General features: G+C 38.0%; 1 protein-coding gene across 2 annotated transcripts in view; it reads right to left on the reverse strand.

Annotated features, from left to right (window-relative positions):
* Positions 1-13,297, reverse strand: part of LOC139982026 (uncharacterized) — a 98,385-nt gene extending 85,088 nt beyond the window's left edge. For both annotated transcript variants that reach the window (XM_071994525.1, XM_071994524.1), the window contains exons 1-2: positions 13,056-13,297; positions 10,845-10,949 (exon numbers count right to left, since the gene is read on the reverse strand). In XM_071994525.1, the coding sequence (XP_071850626.1) occupies positions 10,845-10,949; positions 13,056-13,069 (119 nt within the window). In that variant the 5' untranslated portion in view covers positions 13,070-13,297. The remainder of the gene's footprint in view (positions 1-10,844; positions 10,950-13,055) is intronic.
* Positions 13,298-20,902: the final 7,605 nt, after the last annotated feature.

The raw sequence follows: 20,902 nt of genomic DNA on the forward strand, positions 1-20,902 counted from the left end.
ACCAACCTTCATCCTGTTGTGGTTGATCAGGCCATAATTCAACCTGTATCGCATCACAAATAATATGCAAAATGATATGCAAAATGCTAGATGCTTCGCTCCCGAAGTCTGGAACAATTTGCCAACAAACATCCGTAGAACACCTAATCTTAAATCGTTCTAAGACAGATATGAAGACGTACCTTTCTAGCTGTTTTTAAACTGTCATTATACTTCTTAGCCTGGTTTAACTGTTTATGTTCCTCTTTATATATTTTTTATTGTACAGCGCTTCAAGATTTATGGGAGGCGCTATATATAAGTATTACGTATTATTATTATTATTATTATTAAATTACAACAGTTTTCCTTTTTCTTTTTTTTACACTGGAACCATATACTGTATGTAGTATTTTATAAGAGACGAAATTGAAAGCCTTCAAAACTGCTAACATCAAAGCTTGAATACTTGAATTATTTCCTGTAGATTTGGAATATTCCCTGTAGATTTGTGACAGATTTCCTGGACAAAATTCATCACAAATGCAAAAGCTATTACCTTGAAATGGACTTAAGGGGCTCTCTTTAAGCACTCAATTAAGTGAAAAGTTTGACAACCTAACTACTTTGTGACCTAAATAAACAAGTTACATCTCACACCGATTTTATACAAACTCAAATTTTGAAGTAACTGTAGACAGGGAGATTTGATATGTAATTGCATGCATTTGTTTATATGGAGACAAAGGTTACAAACTGTAAAGAGAGTAGCAAACTGAAAAACAACAATATGGTACACTTTCAATTTGTACCTGTAGACTCTAACTATTAATTAACAATCTTCAGTGTAAAATTAAAGTACTGACGAGATTCCTTTGTATTCGTTTACATAGGTTTTAAGATGTATACAGTAGGAGCTGCACAGTAGTGTAGAGATCTTCGCCCAAGTTTGTAACAACCCACATTTAGCATTTAACTATCTGTGTAAACTACTGAAGAGCTTCCTTTGTATTTGTTTACATAGATTCTATGGTATGTCAGTAAGTTGCACAGCACTGTAGAGATCTTCACACTTGTAACAACCCACATTTAGCATTTAACTATCTGTGTAAAATACCGAAGAACTTCCTTTGTAAATGTTTACATAGATTCTATGCTATGTCAGTAAGTTGCACAGCACTGTAGAGATTTTCACATTTGTAACAACCCACATTTAGCATTTAACTATCTGTGTAAATACTGAAGAACTTCCTTTGTGTTTGTTTACATAGATTCTATGCTATGTCAGTAAGTTGCACAGCACTGTAGAGATCTTCACACTTGAAACAACCCACATTTAGCATTTAACTATCTGTGTAAAATACTGAAGAACTTCCTTTGTGTTTGTTTACATAGATTCTATGCTATGTCTGTAAGTTGCACAGGGCTGTAGAGATCTTCACACTTGAAACAACCCACATCTAGCATTTAACTATCTGTGTAAAATACTGAAGAACTTCCTTTGTGTTTGTTTACATAGATTCTATGCTATGTCAGTAAGTTGCACAGCACTGTGGAGATCTTCACACTTGAAACAACCCACATCTAGCATTTAACTATCTGTGTAAAATACTGAAGAACTTCCTTTGTGTTTGTTTACATAGATTCTATGCTATGTCAGTAAGTTGAACAGCGCAGTAGAGACCTTCACACTTGTAACAACCCACATCTAGCATTTAACTATCTGTGTAAAATACCGAAGAACTTCCTTTGTATATGTTTACATAGATTCTATGCTATGTTAGTAAGTTGAACAGCGCTGTAGAGATCTTCACACTTGTAACAACCCACATCTAGCATTTAACTATCTGTGTAAAATACCGAAGAACTTCCTTTGTATATGTTTACATAGATTCTATGCTATGTTAGTAAGTTGCCCAGCACTGTAGAGATCTTCACACTTGTAACAACCCACATCTAGCATTTAACTATCTGTGTAAAATACCGAAGAACTTCCTTTGTATATGTTTACATAGATTCTATGCTATGTTAGTAAGTTGAACAGCGCTGTAGAGATTTTCACACTTGTAACAACCCAACTCCTAAAACATCAATAAAACAAACACACACACTGGATGATACAGATAGATACTAAAGGATATTCTGATCCACCCACATAAATGCCAGAAGCTATACAGTCAATCATAACTAATCCTTTTGAGTTTATTGACAGTCACCACAATCAATAATAACTAATCCTGTTGAGTTTATCCACAGTTGTAAACCACATCAGAGAGTTACATACAGTAGCTTTTACCCTGACATACTTCAACCAGCATGATCCATTGGAAAAATATTCCAAATGTTTTGATTTCAACACAATTACTCATTGGTTGACTCAAACCAGTAAATAACAGACAATTCCCAAACTCCCCTGTTGACTCAAAAGCTTGCTTTTCAAACCCACACCACCACAATAGACAAGATTACACAGTTCTAAGGGTATATATTACTACAGCCCAGAGTGTCAAAACGGCAGGGATTTCCCCCAATAGGTCAGTGGGGATTGTCTTACATTCAGCCCAAGTTGGGAGTTTGCCCCAAGCATTGATGTTACCAGATCAGTATAAACATGTGGCTTACGTAGGATTTAACACAACCTACAGTACTACACAAATAAGAGCTAGGGTACTCTAGGGAAGGGGTACAAGCATGCAGAATCTGTATAGATTTCACTGTAAGGAAATTTTGAAAATTTCCTAACTTCTGGATTATGATAAGTATTAAAGGGTGTGAAGACTCAAGCAAAAAAAAACATCTAATGCCGGTAATCTGACCTAGTTTCGAATGAGGTGTATTAACAGAAGTGTTAGACACCAACATCGATCCCAGAAAATACACACACAGGTTGCTACCGTCGGTAATTAGACACTAGTGTACAGTCAGTACATACATCTGCGGTCAATACCCACAGCACAGTGTATAAACGATACAGCTCAGGTCCAGCTAAAGATAACAAGGTACTGTATCACGTTTTATGTCTGCATTTTGTAGCGACACAAACAAAACGTCACTTGCAAGCAACAGAAAGTTAACTTTTTCAGAGGGACACTCGGTTTGGGGCGAGTCTTCAATGCCTTTAAGTTCAGTTGTTCATTCTGCTGGCCATTCTTCTCGATCAGGCAAGGTTATCCTCTCCTGCAGTGAATTAGAGGCGGGCAAAAGACGAGGGTTTCAGGCCAAAGATTTTGTCATCATGGTCAACGGTTTACCTCACATGAACGTGAAAACAAGTCAGTTTTCACATTTATTAGCAAATTTAGCAAAAGCGACATGTTCTAGGAAATGTTTCTCAATGGAACAAACCTAAAACACAAACAAAACCATAGATATATCTCTTCAATTCCAAAATTTTTACATATTTCCAAAAGTCGGTGACATGTTCTACGAAATGTTACTCTAGATGGAACAACCCAAACACAAACAAGAACATCTAGACATATCTCTTCAATTCCAAAATTTTACAAATTCCAAAAGTCGGTGCCATGTTCTATGAAACGTTTCTCTATGGAACAACCCTAACACAAACACGACCATCGATCTCTCTTTAATTCCAAAATTTTACAAATTCCAAATATCTCCTCTTTTATATCATACCAACTATCACTCCGATAATTGTCATTCCATGTCATTATCAGCCGAGAATGACTATCGCATTCGCAACAACTCACATCACTTTCAGTATTGAAGTAGTATAACCAGGGAGCTGCTTAGATTAGCAGCTCCCTGGTATAACATAATATTCCACTATCATGATAGCTAAAAGTAAAACCATTATTTTCTGGTACAGTGCAACTTCAAGGAGGAACCTAGACACAGGAGACAGTATTGGTTTGTTTAACCTCCATAGCATGAGTCACTCGATACCTTCTGGAGGTTTCATTATAAACATGTAGCCTTTGTTTTCACATTCAACGATTTTACATCAGGTGCATCCTGCATGGCTCCACATAGTAATGTACACACACAAACACACACACAGTACAAGTATGGTATGTGTACCTTCAATGTCATCTATATATACGTATCTCACTGCTCAATCTATAACTATCAAAGTGGCAAAGTGCAAATCAATAACTTAAATGATAACTTAATTGTTTGGGGTTTTCAAGTTCAAAACCTTATTTCAACAGAGACCTTCACAGTGAGTGCTGTCACATCTGAACAGTTGTAATAAGTTTGCAACATTTGACAACCACTGAACATTAACATGGGGTATGTTGACAAAGAAGCCTGTGCAATAAAATTCTCCTTTCAAAATATTTACCCAATCTAGTATATATGGAACTTTGCAGAGAGATGTATAATGCAAGACCATCCATCCCCCCCCCCCCCACCTGCCTAAAATAATGTTTCTATGAAACTCCAGATAAATACAGTGTAATTGGTATGGTTTTACTGTAGATGCTGAAATTGTTAACACAAACACAATAGGAAACTATTGCAGCTTACTGTAATAATTTTTGTCTTGACCAAGTTTAAGTCCAAGTTCCTTTTTGTGCCATTCTGTTTGTTCTAGAAATTTTGTCGCCCAGATAATTTTTCATCATGGTATAATATTCTTCAAATGGCCTACAAAATGTTCCACTTTTCTGCAATTTTATTTTAAATTAAATTTGTGGAGCTCTAATAACTCCGACTTACTATTCACTATGTACACGGATAACTTTAGGTGGAATTTATTATTATTATTTTTTTAGTAGGTGGAATTTAGCATCATAAAGTGTCAAAAGCTTATACAAAATCAACAGTAAGGAGCTGCTTGATAGCGTAGTTTAAACACCTGGTTGGGACAAATTTTTTTGTGAACTTTCAAGTCAGCTTCAAAGTACTTCTACTGACAGTATGAGCATCCTTTGTCTATCGGATAAAGCTTCTAGGAACTATACATATTGTCAGTATAAGTGCTTTGAAGCATGACATAAGAGGACAGTATAGAGTGGTATTAGCATTAGAATCAGATGAAAGTTGGGAACTGTACATACTGTCAGTATAAGTGCTTTGAAGCATGATAAGAGAGGACAGTATAGAGTGGTATTAGCATTAGAATCAGATGAAGGTTAGGAACTGTTCATACTGTCAGTATAAGTGCTTTAAAGCATGATATGAGAGGACAGTATAGAGTGGTATTAGCACTGAGAAGTTGTCCCAACTGGCCGGCGACACCTAACCAAGTTTTACAACAGAGTACTTATCATCTAAGCATCCTCAAAGAATCCAGTTTGGATTGAGAATTCATATTACCAAGCCCCCCCCATCCCCCCTCCAATTGATTAGAAGCCACATCCAGCCAGAAACCACTAAAGGAAAATGGCAGAATACTTCAGACCTAATTAATCTTAGTCCTTGCCCTAATTAAAACTTCATTAATCCCGATGGCTTTGTGCTTCGGTTAATGCCGTGAGTTGGTGTCTCTCCTTCCATGCTACGTAGATGAAGTTTCTCGTTATAAAAGACTGTGAAGAGCTACAGTTCCCTCATGCTGTTCTGATATTGCCTGCTGTACCTCTTGGGACAAAAGATGGCATGCTAATTAGACGATTCTTCTTCTTCTTCTTCTTCTACTTCTTCAATAAAGTTAATAAACCATTGTGGTTTCCATCGCCGCAGATGTTCGTAACAAACCACGAGGTACGGCAGAGTACGATGAGAGTTACTGTAGCCGGGAAAAACGTTGTCGACGGACAGACGAGGGATCAAAGCCATTTAGTGTCAAGGTACTTTGCAGCGATTGGAATGTAAAGAATATTTAGGGTACCGGTAATGAATCGTCCATTACAATATATAGCATGAAGGAGTACTCTTGCAAATATCAATTACCACACTGTACCGTGTGTTGCTACTGAACTGCACTTTGACAATGGAACAATGCACTTATATAGACACCAGGGATGGGCACATATTAAATTGATCTTGAGGGGCCACAGAATGTTGCATCCAATCCACATGCCACAACATTCAAAGCTGAGATATTTAAACGGAACAATCATCGTCGGTCTGTGTGATAGAGGAAACTGTCATGAACGACAATCTCTGTCCATTTGGAAGATATATTTTTGGATATAATGAATATTCATACAGTACTGTATACAGAGAAAAGGACTTGATCAAGTCTAAATAAATACACATATCATTCCGATTGCATTTGAGAATGCTGATCCTAAGATGCTGCATGGAAACTTTCCACATGTATTAATGATGTCACTGACGATGTGATTCCTTTCAGTGTTGACACTGTTGTTAAACAGTCAATCTTGGAAAATTAATGTTCTATGAGAAAACCGTATTAATTAAGGAGGAAGAAAATTAAGCGTTTCGGATCCTGGCAGGGCAATACCACATCACAGAATGTAATCAGCTCCCATAATTGACATTTAAAACATACTTGACAGCTTGGCCAAATCAAGTGTAGATTTTGTCTTCAAAGGGATCTCTGCCATCATAGATGATGAGCGTTGCATTTATTTTGTCTTCCTCAATGGTTTACAGTACCAAGTGAGTCCCGCGACAATAACAGCAGATAATACTGACCTAAACATTGGGAAATAAAAGCTATCAGATTGGTACCCACCCTATGGGCTTCAAGACTACCCCAGACAGATGGAGGAATTGTCTATGCCAAAATACATAGTTGTCATTCTTTCTTATTACCAAGAATCCAATCAGATATCACAGCTTGAGATTTTGTGGAAACCTCCTCCCTTAAACACATTTGTCATCATCTTGTGGTCACACCACTTACCTTATGACGAGCTACTGTAGCTGACTACACTGTGTGACGTGACCTACATGGTTACATCTATGGTAGACATACACATGATACATACATATTACCAGGGAGCTACTACTCTCTGTATCTCTATCTGAATAATGTTTTTTATTTCACTTTTTAGATTTCTTACATTTTTTGGAGTACCTTTTACATATTTCTTTAATATTGTTAGTCTTCATATTTTTATATATATATATATCTTTACATATTTTTATAAATTTCTTACTCACATTTATCACTGAACAGGAGGAAGATTACGATTTTCAATGCGTTTTTATCCATGGTAGACAGACACATGTAACATGTATTACCAGGAAGCTGCAACTCTAATGCTCCCTGCATTGACAATGTATTTCTACCTGAAATTCCTGAATGTTTTTTTTCCACTTTTAACATTTCTTACATTTTTTTGGGAATACCTTTACATATTTCTAACATTTTTTTCGTCTTCATACTTAAAATATATCTTTACATATTTTTATAAATTTCTTACTCATATTTATCACGAAGCAGTCCTGAGGAACGTTACAATTTTCAATGCGTAATATTTTTTATACATTGGTTGAATAAATAAATGAATTAACTATGCATTGTATGGGCATTGAACAAAGAGTCAATAGTAGTTAGCCTTACTGTAGTATGTATGTACAGTAAAATTGTCTTCCCCAATTTCAGATTGCCTACTGTACTACAGTATGTATGTATACCCATCTACGATAGCTTTTCATCTGCAAGAGTTGTTTTCAGACGACACAGAACTTTGGGGCATATTTTGGCAAAAAACACACTAATTATGCATGAGTGTACAGTATAATAAAAATATGAGAAGTCTGTAAATTATAAATCAAACTATGATGACAGCCTTGCAAATAATTTTTCGCACCCAACAAAATTTGATGGCTGAAAGGTTGTTTCACAGTTACCATCAGTAGAACTTTTTAGAAACTTCAAAATTCGTAAACAAGATATGACTGAATGAACGGACCCTAATATTACCAGAAATATTTTGGTATATCGGTATGATTTACTACAAATTCTGGAAATGAATGCAAAGAGAATAGACCATCTTATACCGGGTCATGTACACATGTTGAGATACTGTAGATGAAGGAAGGGAAAAAGCCCATTCCACATCATGACAGTGTTGTAGAATGAATTATGAAGTTAGCGAAGAGGGGAGGGGGGGTGTAGGGGGAAGGGAAGGGAGAGAAGAGGTGTTAGGAATTGCCTACAGTCAGTGTAAAAAGTTACATGTCTACAGTGCATTAAATACTGTACTGTTTTCATTAAGGTTCTGTAGACAACGAACTGCCACTATAACAGTCATTTATGGTAAATTATGAGAATAGTTTCTTAGGTTTGAATGATAACGTTGTTGAGATTTACTTTCCGTCTCATAACAAGCTTCATTTGCATAGACCCTGGCTGATATTCCAACATCTACTGTCAGTGTCTAACAGATTGCTTACGGCGGTTACTCCTATCCTATCCTATCCTATCCTATCCTATCATACAGTATGCGCTTGTTCATGTGCAAAAATGGACAAGTAGCCTTGTGTTGCTAAGGAACAACGAATAATGTCTGTTCCTGGTGTATATGTACATTTGTGTAGAGACTCTTGATAAGCTGCGTGCGTTCCAGCTACAGTTTGACTTTGTGAGAAAATATTCAAAATGCCAAATTTTTGAATTGCAAACTGCGGTAAACCATCTTGTAAAAAAAGTACCACTTGGCTAGATTACAAATGTTTGCGTAACTTCACCAGGAATGTGTTACCTACAGTACTTAGCTTTAATGAGATCATAACATTTATTGTTCTAGAATATGTACATTCAAGGAGTACTATAAAAGTTGAGTGCTAAAAGGGGAGTATGTCACATGACCCTCCATGGTTAGAACATTTTGGTGAGTCTCCTCATTGACATAGTCGGTCCAGGTTAATTGATACGTCGATGATGTAGTGGGTCCAAGGGGTCACAACTTACTAAAACATTACCAGAGTGTTACAGTAAGTAGATTAGATGATATATTCATGTGCTAACATTAACTAGCTTCTGTACCCTTAGATTAACAGCCTCTCAGCATTAAGCCTACATTTGGTTATGGCAGTGGTTTTCAGCTATCTTTTACAGCCTATTTTTTATTAGTATCCCCCCACTCAATGGAAATAGAAGGTCTGATTTTTCTAATACAACACAATGACCTTAACAAGTTTAAGCATCTATTTGCAAATATGTACATAGGCTCAGTATACAGGAATCGGTGTATTTTATAAGAGACAAAACTCAGAACCTTCAAGACTGCTGCACAAAATGTCAACACTAAATTATTGCGATGTTCTGTAGAACTGTACATAGAGGTTAAATTATTTAAAAGTTAAATTTAAAGTAATTAATCTAACTTTTTGGTATCACAGAGTAAGTTTGCTAAACTTGCCTGCTTAATGACAAAAAACGAAAAAAAAAATCTCTCTTAAAGGAAAAACATGGCAAATTTGCGTCAGTTTGAGTCACTGACATTAAAAGTGATTGTACCAGAGCAATAAACAACTGGATTTATACAACTTCACGATTGAATAATTGACCAATTAACCATTTCCTTCATACTTGCGGTTTATACTTGGGCTTTCTAATAGAAAATGTGATAAACACATGTACAGTTTAAACGATGTGTACTATGTGTACTTTGAATTAGAAAACACTGCACTGTGCTGAAACAAGATACTTAATACAGTGGGGTTGATTAAATGTTATTGACACTGTGACGTTTTGTGGTCCTAGCATCTAAAGTACAGAAATTATGCTGTACATACTCAACTAGACGTATTGCCAAGTGAAAGCCAACTTTGGTCACATAACTAATTAGCATAAGATATAATGGCACGAGGTTGACTCCGCAGATCTAAAGACCAAAAAGCTGGTCCCATTCTTTTGACTCCAGGACCAAATATATCCCAATCGGTCAAAACTGCCTGATCAACAGCCAATGTAACAATATCCACAGGAGACTTTTTATCTACAGATACTGTATTGTGTGTCCTGGAAAATGCAAGGAATAATTTTGTCTTCAAATTTTGTGTACAGGTAGTCATTTCGAAGAACTCAGAATTTTTTCTCTTTACAACCCCTCAAAAAAAAATTTGGTTTCTGTGTAAAAATAATAATATATATATGTTTTTGGACTTGCATAGTAATTTCAGATCACTTTTACACAGCATTTTGCATAGCATCTGGTGGTGCGATACGGGATAAATTTATTTCCTGTCACGTACTGTACAGTATACTAGGTCCTGTCTCGACTCTTTTCAGGCTAAGCATGTAAGCATGTTTTTATATATCCTGAATAGTACCTTGTTTTAGTAATATCAGTGATATTTCCCTTCCTCATGTGCAAAACCGTGACCATCTTTCATCAACCATCCTCTGTAATTACAGGATATCAAACTTGAATAACAGAGGTATGTACTATAAGTACTGTAACAATTACAACTGTTATGAGGTTGGGGTAGCATGTGTAATTAAAGGGTATAAAATATGCATAGTTTTATGAAGACTGCCAGGGAAATAGCTACTGTACCTGTAAAGTACTGTCATTTCTCTGGTGCTGCATGGTACTGACTAACCTTTAGAGGGTGTCAAGACTCGCGCAAAAAGAAAAGTTCTAATGCCGGTAATCTGACCTAGTTTCGAATGAGGTGTAACAGAAATGTTAGACACCACCATTGATCCCAGAAAATACACACACAGCTTGCTACCATCGGTAATTAGACACTAGTGTACAGTCAGTACATACAGCTGCGGTCAATACCCACAGCACAGTGTACACACGATACAGCGATGGACATCTCAGGTCCAGCTAAAGATAACAAGGTATCTCGTTTCATTAATGTCTGTATTTTGTAGCGACACAAACACAAACATCACTTGCAAGCAACAGAAAGTTAACTTTTTCAGAAGGTCGCACGCGGTGTTGGGGCGAGTCTGCAATGCCTTTACTAAGGAACGAGAAAAAGATAAAAAAAATTAGACAAATAAGAGCAATCTGTAAACTTACACCGAAGCATTCGTTGGCGGGTGCCATGCTAGCTCTCCGGTCCTTAAATTGCCGTACATCGGCCGCTGGGTCTTTGGTTCGATGATCTCCACCCATTCTACTTGACTGTAGAGAGCAGAGAAAGTAAAGTTTGTTAAAATATCCATACATATTAAAATGTCTTCAAGTATATATTTGCAATATATATCACATAATTATTGCAGTTTTGAACTTTTCAATGATAAAATGGTAAACTTCAATTTCTGGAAATTTCAGGGAAAATGCAGAAAAGTTTACAGTAAGTAAATAGCTAGTTTTGACACCAATAAAAGGTGTAATTTTGGGGCAAAAAAACAGAAAATAAAACAAACATAATTATATATAAGTAATGCCTAAGTACTGCTTATATTGCTATATCATAATTGGAAGAAGTGGGAAACAATGTACAATTGTACATGTCAAATATATGGTAAAGTATGAAACTACAGTTCTATATTTGGTTTTCTCTTTAATATTCACACTATATTGTTTATTGACTCCACAAATGAAATGAAATGAAATGCATCTTAATCCTTACATGCATGCTTAGGTAGGCTAGGCCTAATTTGCCTATTCCTAACTGAACAACAATTTTCTGTCAAGTTAAACACTCACCAGTACATTGTTCCAAAAAACAATGTGTAAGCAAAATGTTAAGTTCTCCAAGATGTCTGGATCCTATATATTATTCATGAGTCAAGTTTTTAACTTAAGATAAAGTATTGCAACCAGATGAAAGAAAGTCAAAACTATTCTATTACTTAGCTGAGTACTAAAGTACTGTGCTAGCATTAGGAAGTATAACATTTGCCATACACCGATAGTGTACACTTCAGTTGTTATGAAACTGGAAGTCAGGCTGATTGGGCCTAACTATGGTGATTAGTCAAAGGGAAATAGGCCAGAACAATTCATTTTCAAGTTCCAGCATAGATTGGCAACAGGTCTACAACTGCAAAAGCTTAGGCTTTAGATATAACATACAGTAGGCCTTAAACTGTTATTTAATTTTTGAAGTCCATTTTCAAATTAGCTGATCAAAATTTGGTCGAGGGTCATAAAAATTATATTTTTCTAGTCTGTATCATGGACACAAGTTTGATGAGGCTTATTTAACTAATTATCCATAATTTAGTCAGAGTTTGACCACAGCATTAAAACATTGAAATCAAGGCCATTGCTTCTAGGCCTAGCTGTGGCTTGTGTCATTCTGCCATCGGTATATTCCACCATAGAAAATGTGCTCTTTTCCGCGATAGAAAAAGTGCCATTCCGCCATGTTACTCTGATGGCGGTAAAGCACTTTATATGGTGGAAAAAGCACATTATTGTGGATACACTGTGGGCCTATATGCACTGTATATTGTTTCGCTTCACACTACCTAGACCCGCAAAATTGGTCATTTAAATCAACAATTTGAATCAGTCTTTTCAATACACAATCAGCCTCAATTAATTCAATTTATTCAACCAACAACATTATATATTTGGAGAAGTGTATCGACTCTTACAAAATTACAATTAAAACTATTCAATCAACATGTACCTTAAACAGTTAAAGACTGTGTATCTATACCCCAATCTTGTCTTAACTACAATTCAGTCCATCCAGCGAACCGTCACATTTGAAGACGGTGTACCTATCCTTCAACACCAATCAAACAAAGTTTCACCGATACATTCTTCTGTAAAATCCATTCCTAAAATGTACCTTTCCGCCATAGGTTTCAAGCCTTACTGCCATGGCGCAAAGGATCGAAACCTATTGCGGAATGGTAGTGTGGTATGTACATATGGCGGAATGGCACTGGAACCACTACTAGGCCTACAGCTTATTCTCTGCAAAGAGAACCAGCTTGACTAGGCCTACCTAGGCCAGGTTACTCTCAATTGACACCTGTAACTAGCCTTAAGTTTAATACAAATTTATAAGGAAGTCCTAGGCTTCGTTCTTACTGCAGAAAACAGGTCCTAGCCTATGTTCACACAACTAGGCATAGGCCCAACAACTACCTCCCACAGTCACGAGTAACACTAGGCTACCCACTTTGTGTACAATAGAATTACAGAAAAGTTAGGCTAGGCCTATCAAAACGATTGACTACTTCCGTACTGGCAATACGAATCGGAAATAATACAAACAATGTACAATTTCCGATAACGATTGTTGAACGAAAACACTTTGCCTCTTACCCTTCTGACATCATGTAAATCCAAATAATATCCTCAAATTAGTCTCTTATTAAGCTGCGGAAGCAAACTATTTATCCCTAGGAAACTCTTCCATTATTTCTGACTTTGATACACTATAGAATATGTGTGAGTTCGCTAGCTTACTAACTCAGACTGTTTGTGTATATATTATGTTGTCGACTTCCTAGGCACGATCTTTTCTGACTTCAGCCCTGCACTGTGTATAGCTAGTATGTAAATGAGGGCGAGGCAACGTTTGCTGCAACATGACATGATTTATATAGACCTACATAATCTGAACAGTGGATGGATGTTGCGTTGAACTTCCCCCACTTCAAAGTAATTGTTCTTTCTTCGGGTATGAACTTGAGGGGAATAGAAAAAATCATAGCATTTTGAAAGCCGTTCATTGTCTTCAATTCATTAGAATTAAAAGTTGGTACTTTACATCTCTATTTTCTCCGAATTGCTCAATCCTTTATCCCCCCTGTTCTCGAATTTCAATTACCTACAGAGCTATATTTAGAACGACTATCCTTGTCTACAGGTGAAATAATAACAATTGAACTACATGAGTCATAGCAATCGATAAATTTCACACCCATGTCCTATCACAACGTTCATGGTCTACATGTTCGAATGCTCAGTAGCTCGTGTGTAAACAATTGCGCAGACCTGTCTATTTATGACTGGGCATATATATGATGGCTATACTAAAGCTTTGGTTGTTTGAGATCCCCTTACATTTCCTTGTAACTTTACTTCCTTCTTGTGTTTCCTTCTCAGTAGGCCTACATAGGTCAAAAGGGCAAACAAATCGCTCAGCCTGTCTGAGCTTTGTTATGAGCCTGTGATTTGTATAACTACGTAAATTGAGACGAACCCTCTGATTCAAGGAGATCGATTCTAAACAGGCCAAAATCATGAATGGTATTGTTGCTCATCCTAACCATATATACCAGCAACAGTGACCATAATCAGCTGTGCTGATTCCCGGCTGATATCAATAACACTGTAGAAGTTTTAGAAACATATTCGGTTTGTCTTTATCATCCGGCAAAAATCTCAGAAACTTGAAGTTGTGGTAAGCTATGGAATGCGCCCAATCGGATCCATTTTGTCAGGGAGATTTCTTGATTTGCCCCGTTCCATCCCCTCGAACTTTTGAACTTTCGTCCCACCACCCCTGACGGAGGGTGGAGTTGGAGGGTTGTGCAATGACGTGCGCAAGAGGGGGGGGGCAGGGGACAACAAACAGGCCAAACCAAAGGGAGGTCATTATAAAATAAAAACTGTTACGTTATGAAATAAATCGATCTTGTCGCCGGTCACAAGGGACTGTCTTTTAGCGAAAAATCTTCTGGTTGTTTAGATGTTACCAACTGAAAATTTAAAAGTCTGGAAATCTTGTTGTTGCCACGGTAACATGTTGATGTAACTTGGCAAACTATACTTCCTGTGAAAATCTCGTTTCTTTGTTGTATATTTCTTGTCGTGGACTCAGTACAACGCGACATCAAATTTAGGATAAGGAAGTAATAAATCTATTCTATCATGTATTGTCTAGCAATAATGCATAAGTTCAACATTTGATATTATATATGCACACTGTATCTATAATAATGTGTACCTTCCATTGAGTTCTGTGGAACCGGAAGTGAATTGTTAGCATTATATCAACCCAATTAGAAAAACAAAGCCGTTTCAGCTAGGGATCGAACGTGGTTCCGGTTCCTGATTACAAATGTAAGGATACTCGTTTATACTGTTTTGTTTAAGCATTCAATTTGTGTGGGCGTGGAGGAGGGAAGGGGCATATACTTCAAGACTCTCAGGTTTCTTAACCGTTTGCAGGCGCGTATCCAGGATTTTCAAACCCGGGGGGCGCGAATTACTATCTAAGCGGAGCGCCACCATCGGTTGGCGCGCAGCGTACAAGAAAATTTCTTGTTTTGAAACCCCCCCAGATCACCGGAAACGGCACTTCTCGGGCTTGAAATGACCAACCAGATGTACACTTTTTGCCTGAGAACCAGGTATTTCCTAATAGTTTTTTTTTTCCATCCATAACCTTTTTGAAGTTTGTCAACCCGGCACACATCATGTTCGACCTGATGGCATCTCCTGTGGGTCTTTGCTTTTGTAGGTGATTCTACGTCGCGGCCCACAATACCCGTCAGCCCCACTTTTCAAGGTTTTAAGCCCCATATTTGTTCAGAATTTGAAAATTCACATTTCTCGTGAATAAACTCACTTGAAAACATACCCATAATGTTGTACAAAATTTCATCTATGGACAACCAATATAGAAAAACTTCCTTCAACCCCTAACAGACCGGTGAAAATTGCACGAGTAGAGGGAAGTGTGATGCAGAATGTTGGTCAGAAATTTTCGAAAATTCCGACACAGTTAATTTATTGGTGTACAAACATTAACACCTCTTATAACGGCTATTATAAAACTTGGTTGAAGGAAATGAAAATATAGCAGATATTTCCGAAACCGAACACTACACACATAGGCGTAGGAGGCGTGGCGGCAGTGGCGGAGCTAGGGGTATTGGTCAGGAGTGGCGAGAATGGTCTGTAGGAGCGCTTTCGACACTATCTAAGCGGAGCGCCACCACTGGTTGGCGCGTAGCGTACAGAAAATTTTTGAATAAAGATACTCCCTAGATCGCCGGAAATGACCCTTTCCGGGCCTGGCTAATTTGCAGATAAACGAAGAATAAGGTGTCATCGCCAAATTACAGCAACAAAATGTGACAAATGTCAATAAGTAGATGAGAGCGCAATAAAAAAGTTAATAATCTAGAATAAGTAAAAAGTGGTAAAGAGCTGAAAAAGGCGCCAGCAGTCCATTTGAGTCCGTCAGGGGGGGCATCCACCCCCCGACCGTATGGACGCTCCGCCACTGCGCGGCGGGGGTGCAGCCCCTAATTCGCCATTACTAATGTAAAAGAGAGTTTTGACATAATTGGACCTCCATGCTTTTTATACATCTACATGAGACATGTCGTTGTTTACATTAGCATGCCGCGAAATACTGCGCAATTTGAACGGACCGTACGGTACATGATGGCATGCGATGTAATAACCGATGCTTGCTTATATGATATTGACATGAACACGCTGAACGCGCGCTTCGCGCGCGAAAATTTTTGGTTATTTTTTCAGGCAAGTCCGACAGTTTTGAGGCTTTTCATCCTGGAACGCCATTTTCATGCTCACTGATATGATGTCATATCTGCTGTTTGCGTTACAAATTCGAACAGGCGCGTAGCGAGGAATTTGCCAAGGGAGGGGCGAAGCCTGTAGGCAAATTATCTAAGCGTAGCGCCACCATAGGTTGGCGCGAAGCGTACAAGAAAATTTTGGCCGAAAATGCCCCCCAGATCGCTGGAAATGGCACTACCCAGGACCATTTGTTAGCGCGAAGCGTACAAGCAAATTTTGGCCGAAAATGTCTCCTAGATCGCTGGAAATGACACTTCCCAGGCCTTGTAAGTTGCCTCTATAAGCACTTTCTATTTTGAAATTACTTAGCGATATCATTTAAAAAAATGCTGAATGGGGGGGGGGGGGCGGGCGGTCGCCCCCATCCCAAAATGCGTCATGTTCCCCGACGACACGGTCGAGTTCGAGACCAGCCACAGTTGGTTTCATAGCACAATTCTACACACGCGTTATGATAGACCATATATAGTACATATATAGATCATTAGTGAGAGAGGAAAATGGAAACGTCAAAAAATGGAGTTGTCGGTGTAAGGGGTAGGGTGAGTCACACTTTTACGAAATCATTGATCCGTCACTGGCTACCCTTCAGCGCTGTAATGATGTCACTGTTCCTCTTTCTCTCCCCGGTGTCTTCGCGTTTTTCTTTTACTCCCTCCTTTCTCCTTTTTCTCTCTTTCTTCTTTTTCTTTTCCCTTCCTTCCTTCCTCTCCTCCTCCTCTTTTTTCCTCTCTTTTTTCCTTCTCTTTTTTTCTCTCCTCTTTTTCTTACCCGGGGGGCGCGCGCCCCCAACGCCCCCCCCTGGATACGCACCTGGTTTGGGTGGGTGGGGAGGGGGTGGGCAACTGATCAATCGGTAGGTTTGACGCCGCTGGAGCAACTGAATTACTTGCTTCTTAATCCCATGCCCACATTCATACTACTTTATAAAAGCAGCTGAGATATTTGTAAGGGGAACTGAAAGGATAATTTGTCATTATATAAGTGTATACTGACAAGTTTTCTGAACAAGATATACTCACTTGCTGAAATTTTGTTTCTTATTATTATTATTATTAACCTTTAAAAGGGTGACTCGGTTAGCCGAAGCTAATCTTCCCCGAGGCCCTAAAAGACAAGAATAATATTATGAAACAATAAACAGAGAGTAAGACTATTAAACATAAATTATATACAACAGTAAATCACAAAACTGTAAAAATGGGTATAGAACATAAAAGCGTAATGAGATGATTAAGACTTGAAAAATTCATTGACTAAACGTTTAAAAATAGGTAAAGATTTGGCATGCTTGCATTCAGCTGGCAAACTATTCCATTCTTTGGCAGCTATGAAGGAAAATCTACGCTTGTGATATTCCGTTTTACCATCTTTCAGGTATAAGTTACTTTGGGTCGTGGATCTCGTTACCACGTGGTCTCATTTCTGACTAAACCAGTATAGTCACATTTAAAAAACTGTGACGAAGACCTCTCTATACGGACATTCTTATTCTTTGGGTTTGTCACAAAATGTTTTCTTTCTTTTTTTCATTTTTTTTTGGACGGCCAAAGGCTCCGGAGCAACTCAGGCAATTAGTCAACTGAAAGCAGTAACCAGGGCGACATCAGATCTACGCATGCGTAATGCTGCCATGCATGCAGTGAAAACTGTTCGAAATGACCACGTAGACCATGCAAGAAAGAACAAAAGAGTGAAAAAAATGTATTAATAACAATTTCTACATGCATGGAACATTAATGGCACCTAACATGATCCATATATTGAGGCCGCACACAATATGTCCATCTACAGCTAAGAAAGTAAGGGTTTTTTTGGGGGGGGGGGGGTGAAAAAAATCTGCCAGAATGTCGGAAATTATGAGGAACACAAAAGGAAGAAGGGAAATAAAACAAAGGGCTATAAGTTTTTGTTTTAATGCTCGGTACTTGACAATATTCCGTCACAACGAAATTACCTTATTGTGTATGGTTTTGAAAATTTATCCTTCACTGACTTTTTCATATTTGCTAAATAGTATAGTTGTATATACCAGAGGTCATTGTATTAAACTTCCAAAGTCACAAAGTAGGATAAATATTCGGCATAATTTTTTTCTATAATTGGGTTGCGAATGAGTGCAACGGTTTGCCTGATAAAGTTGTTCTTGCAAGTAGTGTGAATGGGTTAAAGAATGCTTTGGCAAGCACATTTTAAGCATTGTAATCGGGTCTGAGTGTTTGTGTCTTCAGTTTTTTCCTTCTCTCCTATATGGTTCTTGATGGGGACTTGAGTGTCCCTCCTGATCACTTTTTTCTACTAAACTAAATTTTAAACCTTTTCCTTCAACCGCAATTCGATCACTTGTGACTGTTTCGTATCATTCCTGCAGTCGAGAACGGATTCAGAATATTAAAATGAAACAATTAAGGAGTCGGGTCGTGGACGCCGACTCACATGTAGGGGGTGTGAGTCCTCTACCAGGAACAATTAAAGGCACGGAAGTAACATTTCGCATTCTGAGTCATATTTACAGTGTATAAGTTAGTTCTAAATTCGGGCTATCTGACAAACAATATTTCGCGAGTAACTGCTTTTGACTTTATGTGTGCCAGAGGTTGAAAGGGGCGTTCGTGTCCACTCCTAACTCGTCGCTCCTCCCTCCTCCTCTTCCCCAACCACCCCCCCCCCCCTCGGATTCGCGCTTTTTTTACGGTACATTGCAATAAAATGAGTAAACTTGACAGGAAATTTCAATGCAATGTTTTGTCCAATTCTTAGGGAATTGTGTCAGCAATCTGATCAAGCACAAAATGTTCTTAAGTTTGTATTTCCTCGTTTCCCATTAACCCATTATTATAAAAACAAAAAAATATGGACTTCCAAAATGTGTATCATTCATTATCCACTACAAAGGAGGTACAGACAATAGAACTCTTTGAATATTTAATTAACCTCCAAAATTCAATCAAACTTGACGTGATATTCAAGCTTAACATTTTTCCCGATCCACAGAGATTAAAGAAGTGAAAATGACACAAGAAGAGGTCGCTTATTCTACAAGAAATACACTCAAATTCATAAAAATATAGTTTGCTTTGTATTTAGAAGATCTGAATATCGGAAGCATGGTTAATTCGTGAGGTTTGGAATACTGCTTCTAAAACTGTCGGTCGCGACCCAAGATGGAATCGCGAGGCTATATGGTTCGGTAGTTAACGGACCTGGAATATTTTTTGTTTCACCGGTGTACTACCGGTAGATAACGATACAAATTTAGAACGGATTATGGCGTAGCATACGCCTATTAAAAGCCCCATTGACTTACACATTTAAATTTAATCACCAAAGTAATGTGGTCTCTAAGTCTAGGTAGAAGTGTTCACTAGCTAAACGCTACCTATGCATGATCACCGGATAGCTGACAAGTTGGCATTTCACGGCTCCATCAATTTACGTGTCATGATGTGCAGATGTTTTGCTATGAGAGCCGGCATTTTTCGTCACTCAGTAGTTCACAAATGGTAGAAAAGTGATGGTGGAAAATACCAATGACACCGCGCTCCAGTGCTTGAATGAAGTCGGGCCGAACATTGCACATTCTCGATTAACTACAACATTTACGACTTGGAAACCCTGCATCACACGATATGAAAAGACAAGTGTTTCAGGAACCGATAAATAAGAGATTTATAAAAGCGGTTTGGGAGTAGAAGCATCGTCATATCCTATACATAGTGACAAGAACTGGTTATGGAGGGTGGGGGAGGGGATGGGGAGGGTGGCATGTGATTGAGAGAGAGAGAAATGTGGGCGAGAGGGACGATGGAGTCTAGAGATGGCGCTCAATCAAAAAAATTACCACACTTAAACGTACGCTGAAAGAAGAGGGCGCTCAACCGAAAAGGACTCATTTCAAAAGTAACTGTTTGTACAGCGATTTGTCGAAGGTCCAAAATTGATGACAGTTATATGGAGAAACAAAATGTTTGATTTATTAGTATCCTTTTTACATAACACTGACATTGAAGCATTATAATGTGAATTCTGAGTGGTTCTTAAAGAGAAATCAGCTTTGCCGGTTTGAGCAGCTTCTGTTACTTGCATAAACCAACAGGGTAAGTTCATGAAGATTTTTTGTTTGACATTTCAAATCCTTGTATTTCATAATGGAATCTAATCGCAGGGTTGCGGCAGTGAGGACACTTGAAAAATATTAAATTGATAATTAATCTGTAAGATTTCCATTTTAATAATGGCATTCTAATAGATCTTGCTGCTTAATTTGTCTCAATTGCATTCACCTGGCGTGTGTGTGGAGGGGGGGGGGGGGTGGGGTAGGGGGCAGAGGAGACCATTCAACCCTGCTTTTATTTTCAACATACCTTTACGAGCAGGCATCAGCATGTAGGGCTCTAGTTTCCTGCTGAAATACACCTCCCTCTCTTGCATTTTTTATGAATCGATAAACTATGAGGTTTTGTTTTATAAACCAAAACAATTTTCTTGACAAGTTACATACTCCATTGAAGCACACAATGATGAGATTGTAATTTCTGGTATAAATGGGAAATATATATACCGGTGTTGTGGCTGAGTGGATGAAGGCGGTGGCATTTGAAGCAATAAGG

The sequence above is a fragment of the Apostichopus japonicus genome, chromosome 16 (assembly GCF_037975245.1).
Source record: "Apostichopus japonicus isolate 1M-3 chromosome 16, ASM3797524v1, whole genome shotgun sequence".
NCBI classification, from domain to species: domain Eukaryota; kingdom Metazoa; phylum Echinodermata; class Holothuroidea; order Aspidochirotida; family Stichopodidae; genus Apostichopus; species Apostichopus japonicus.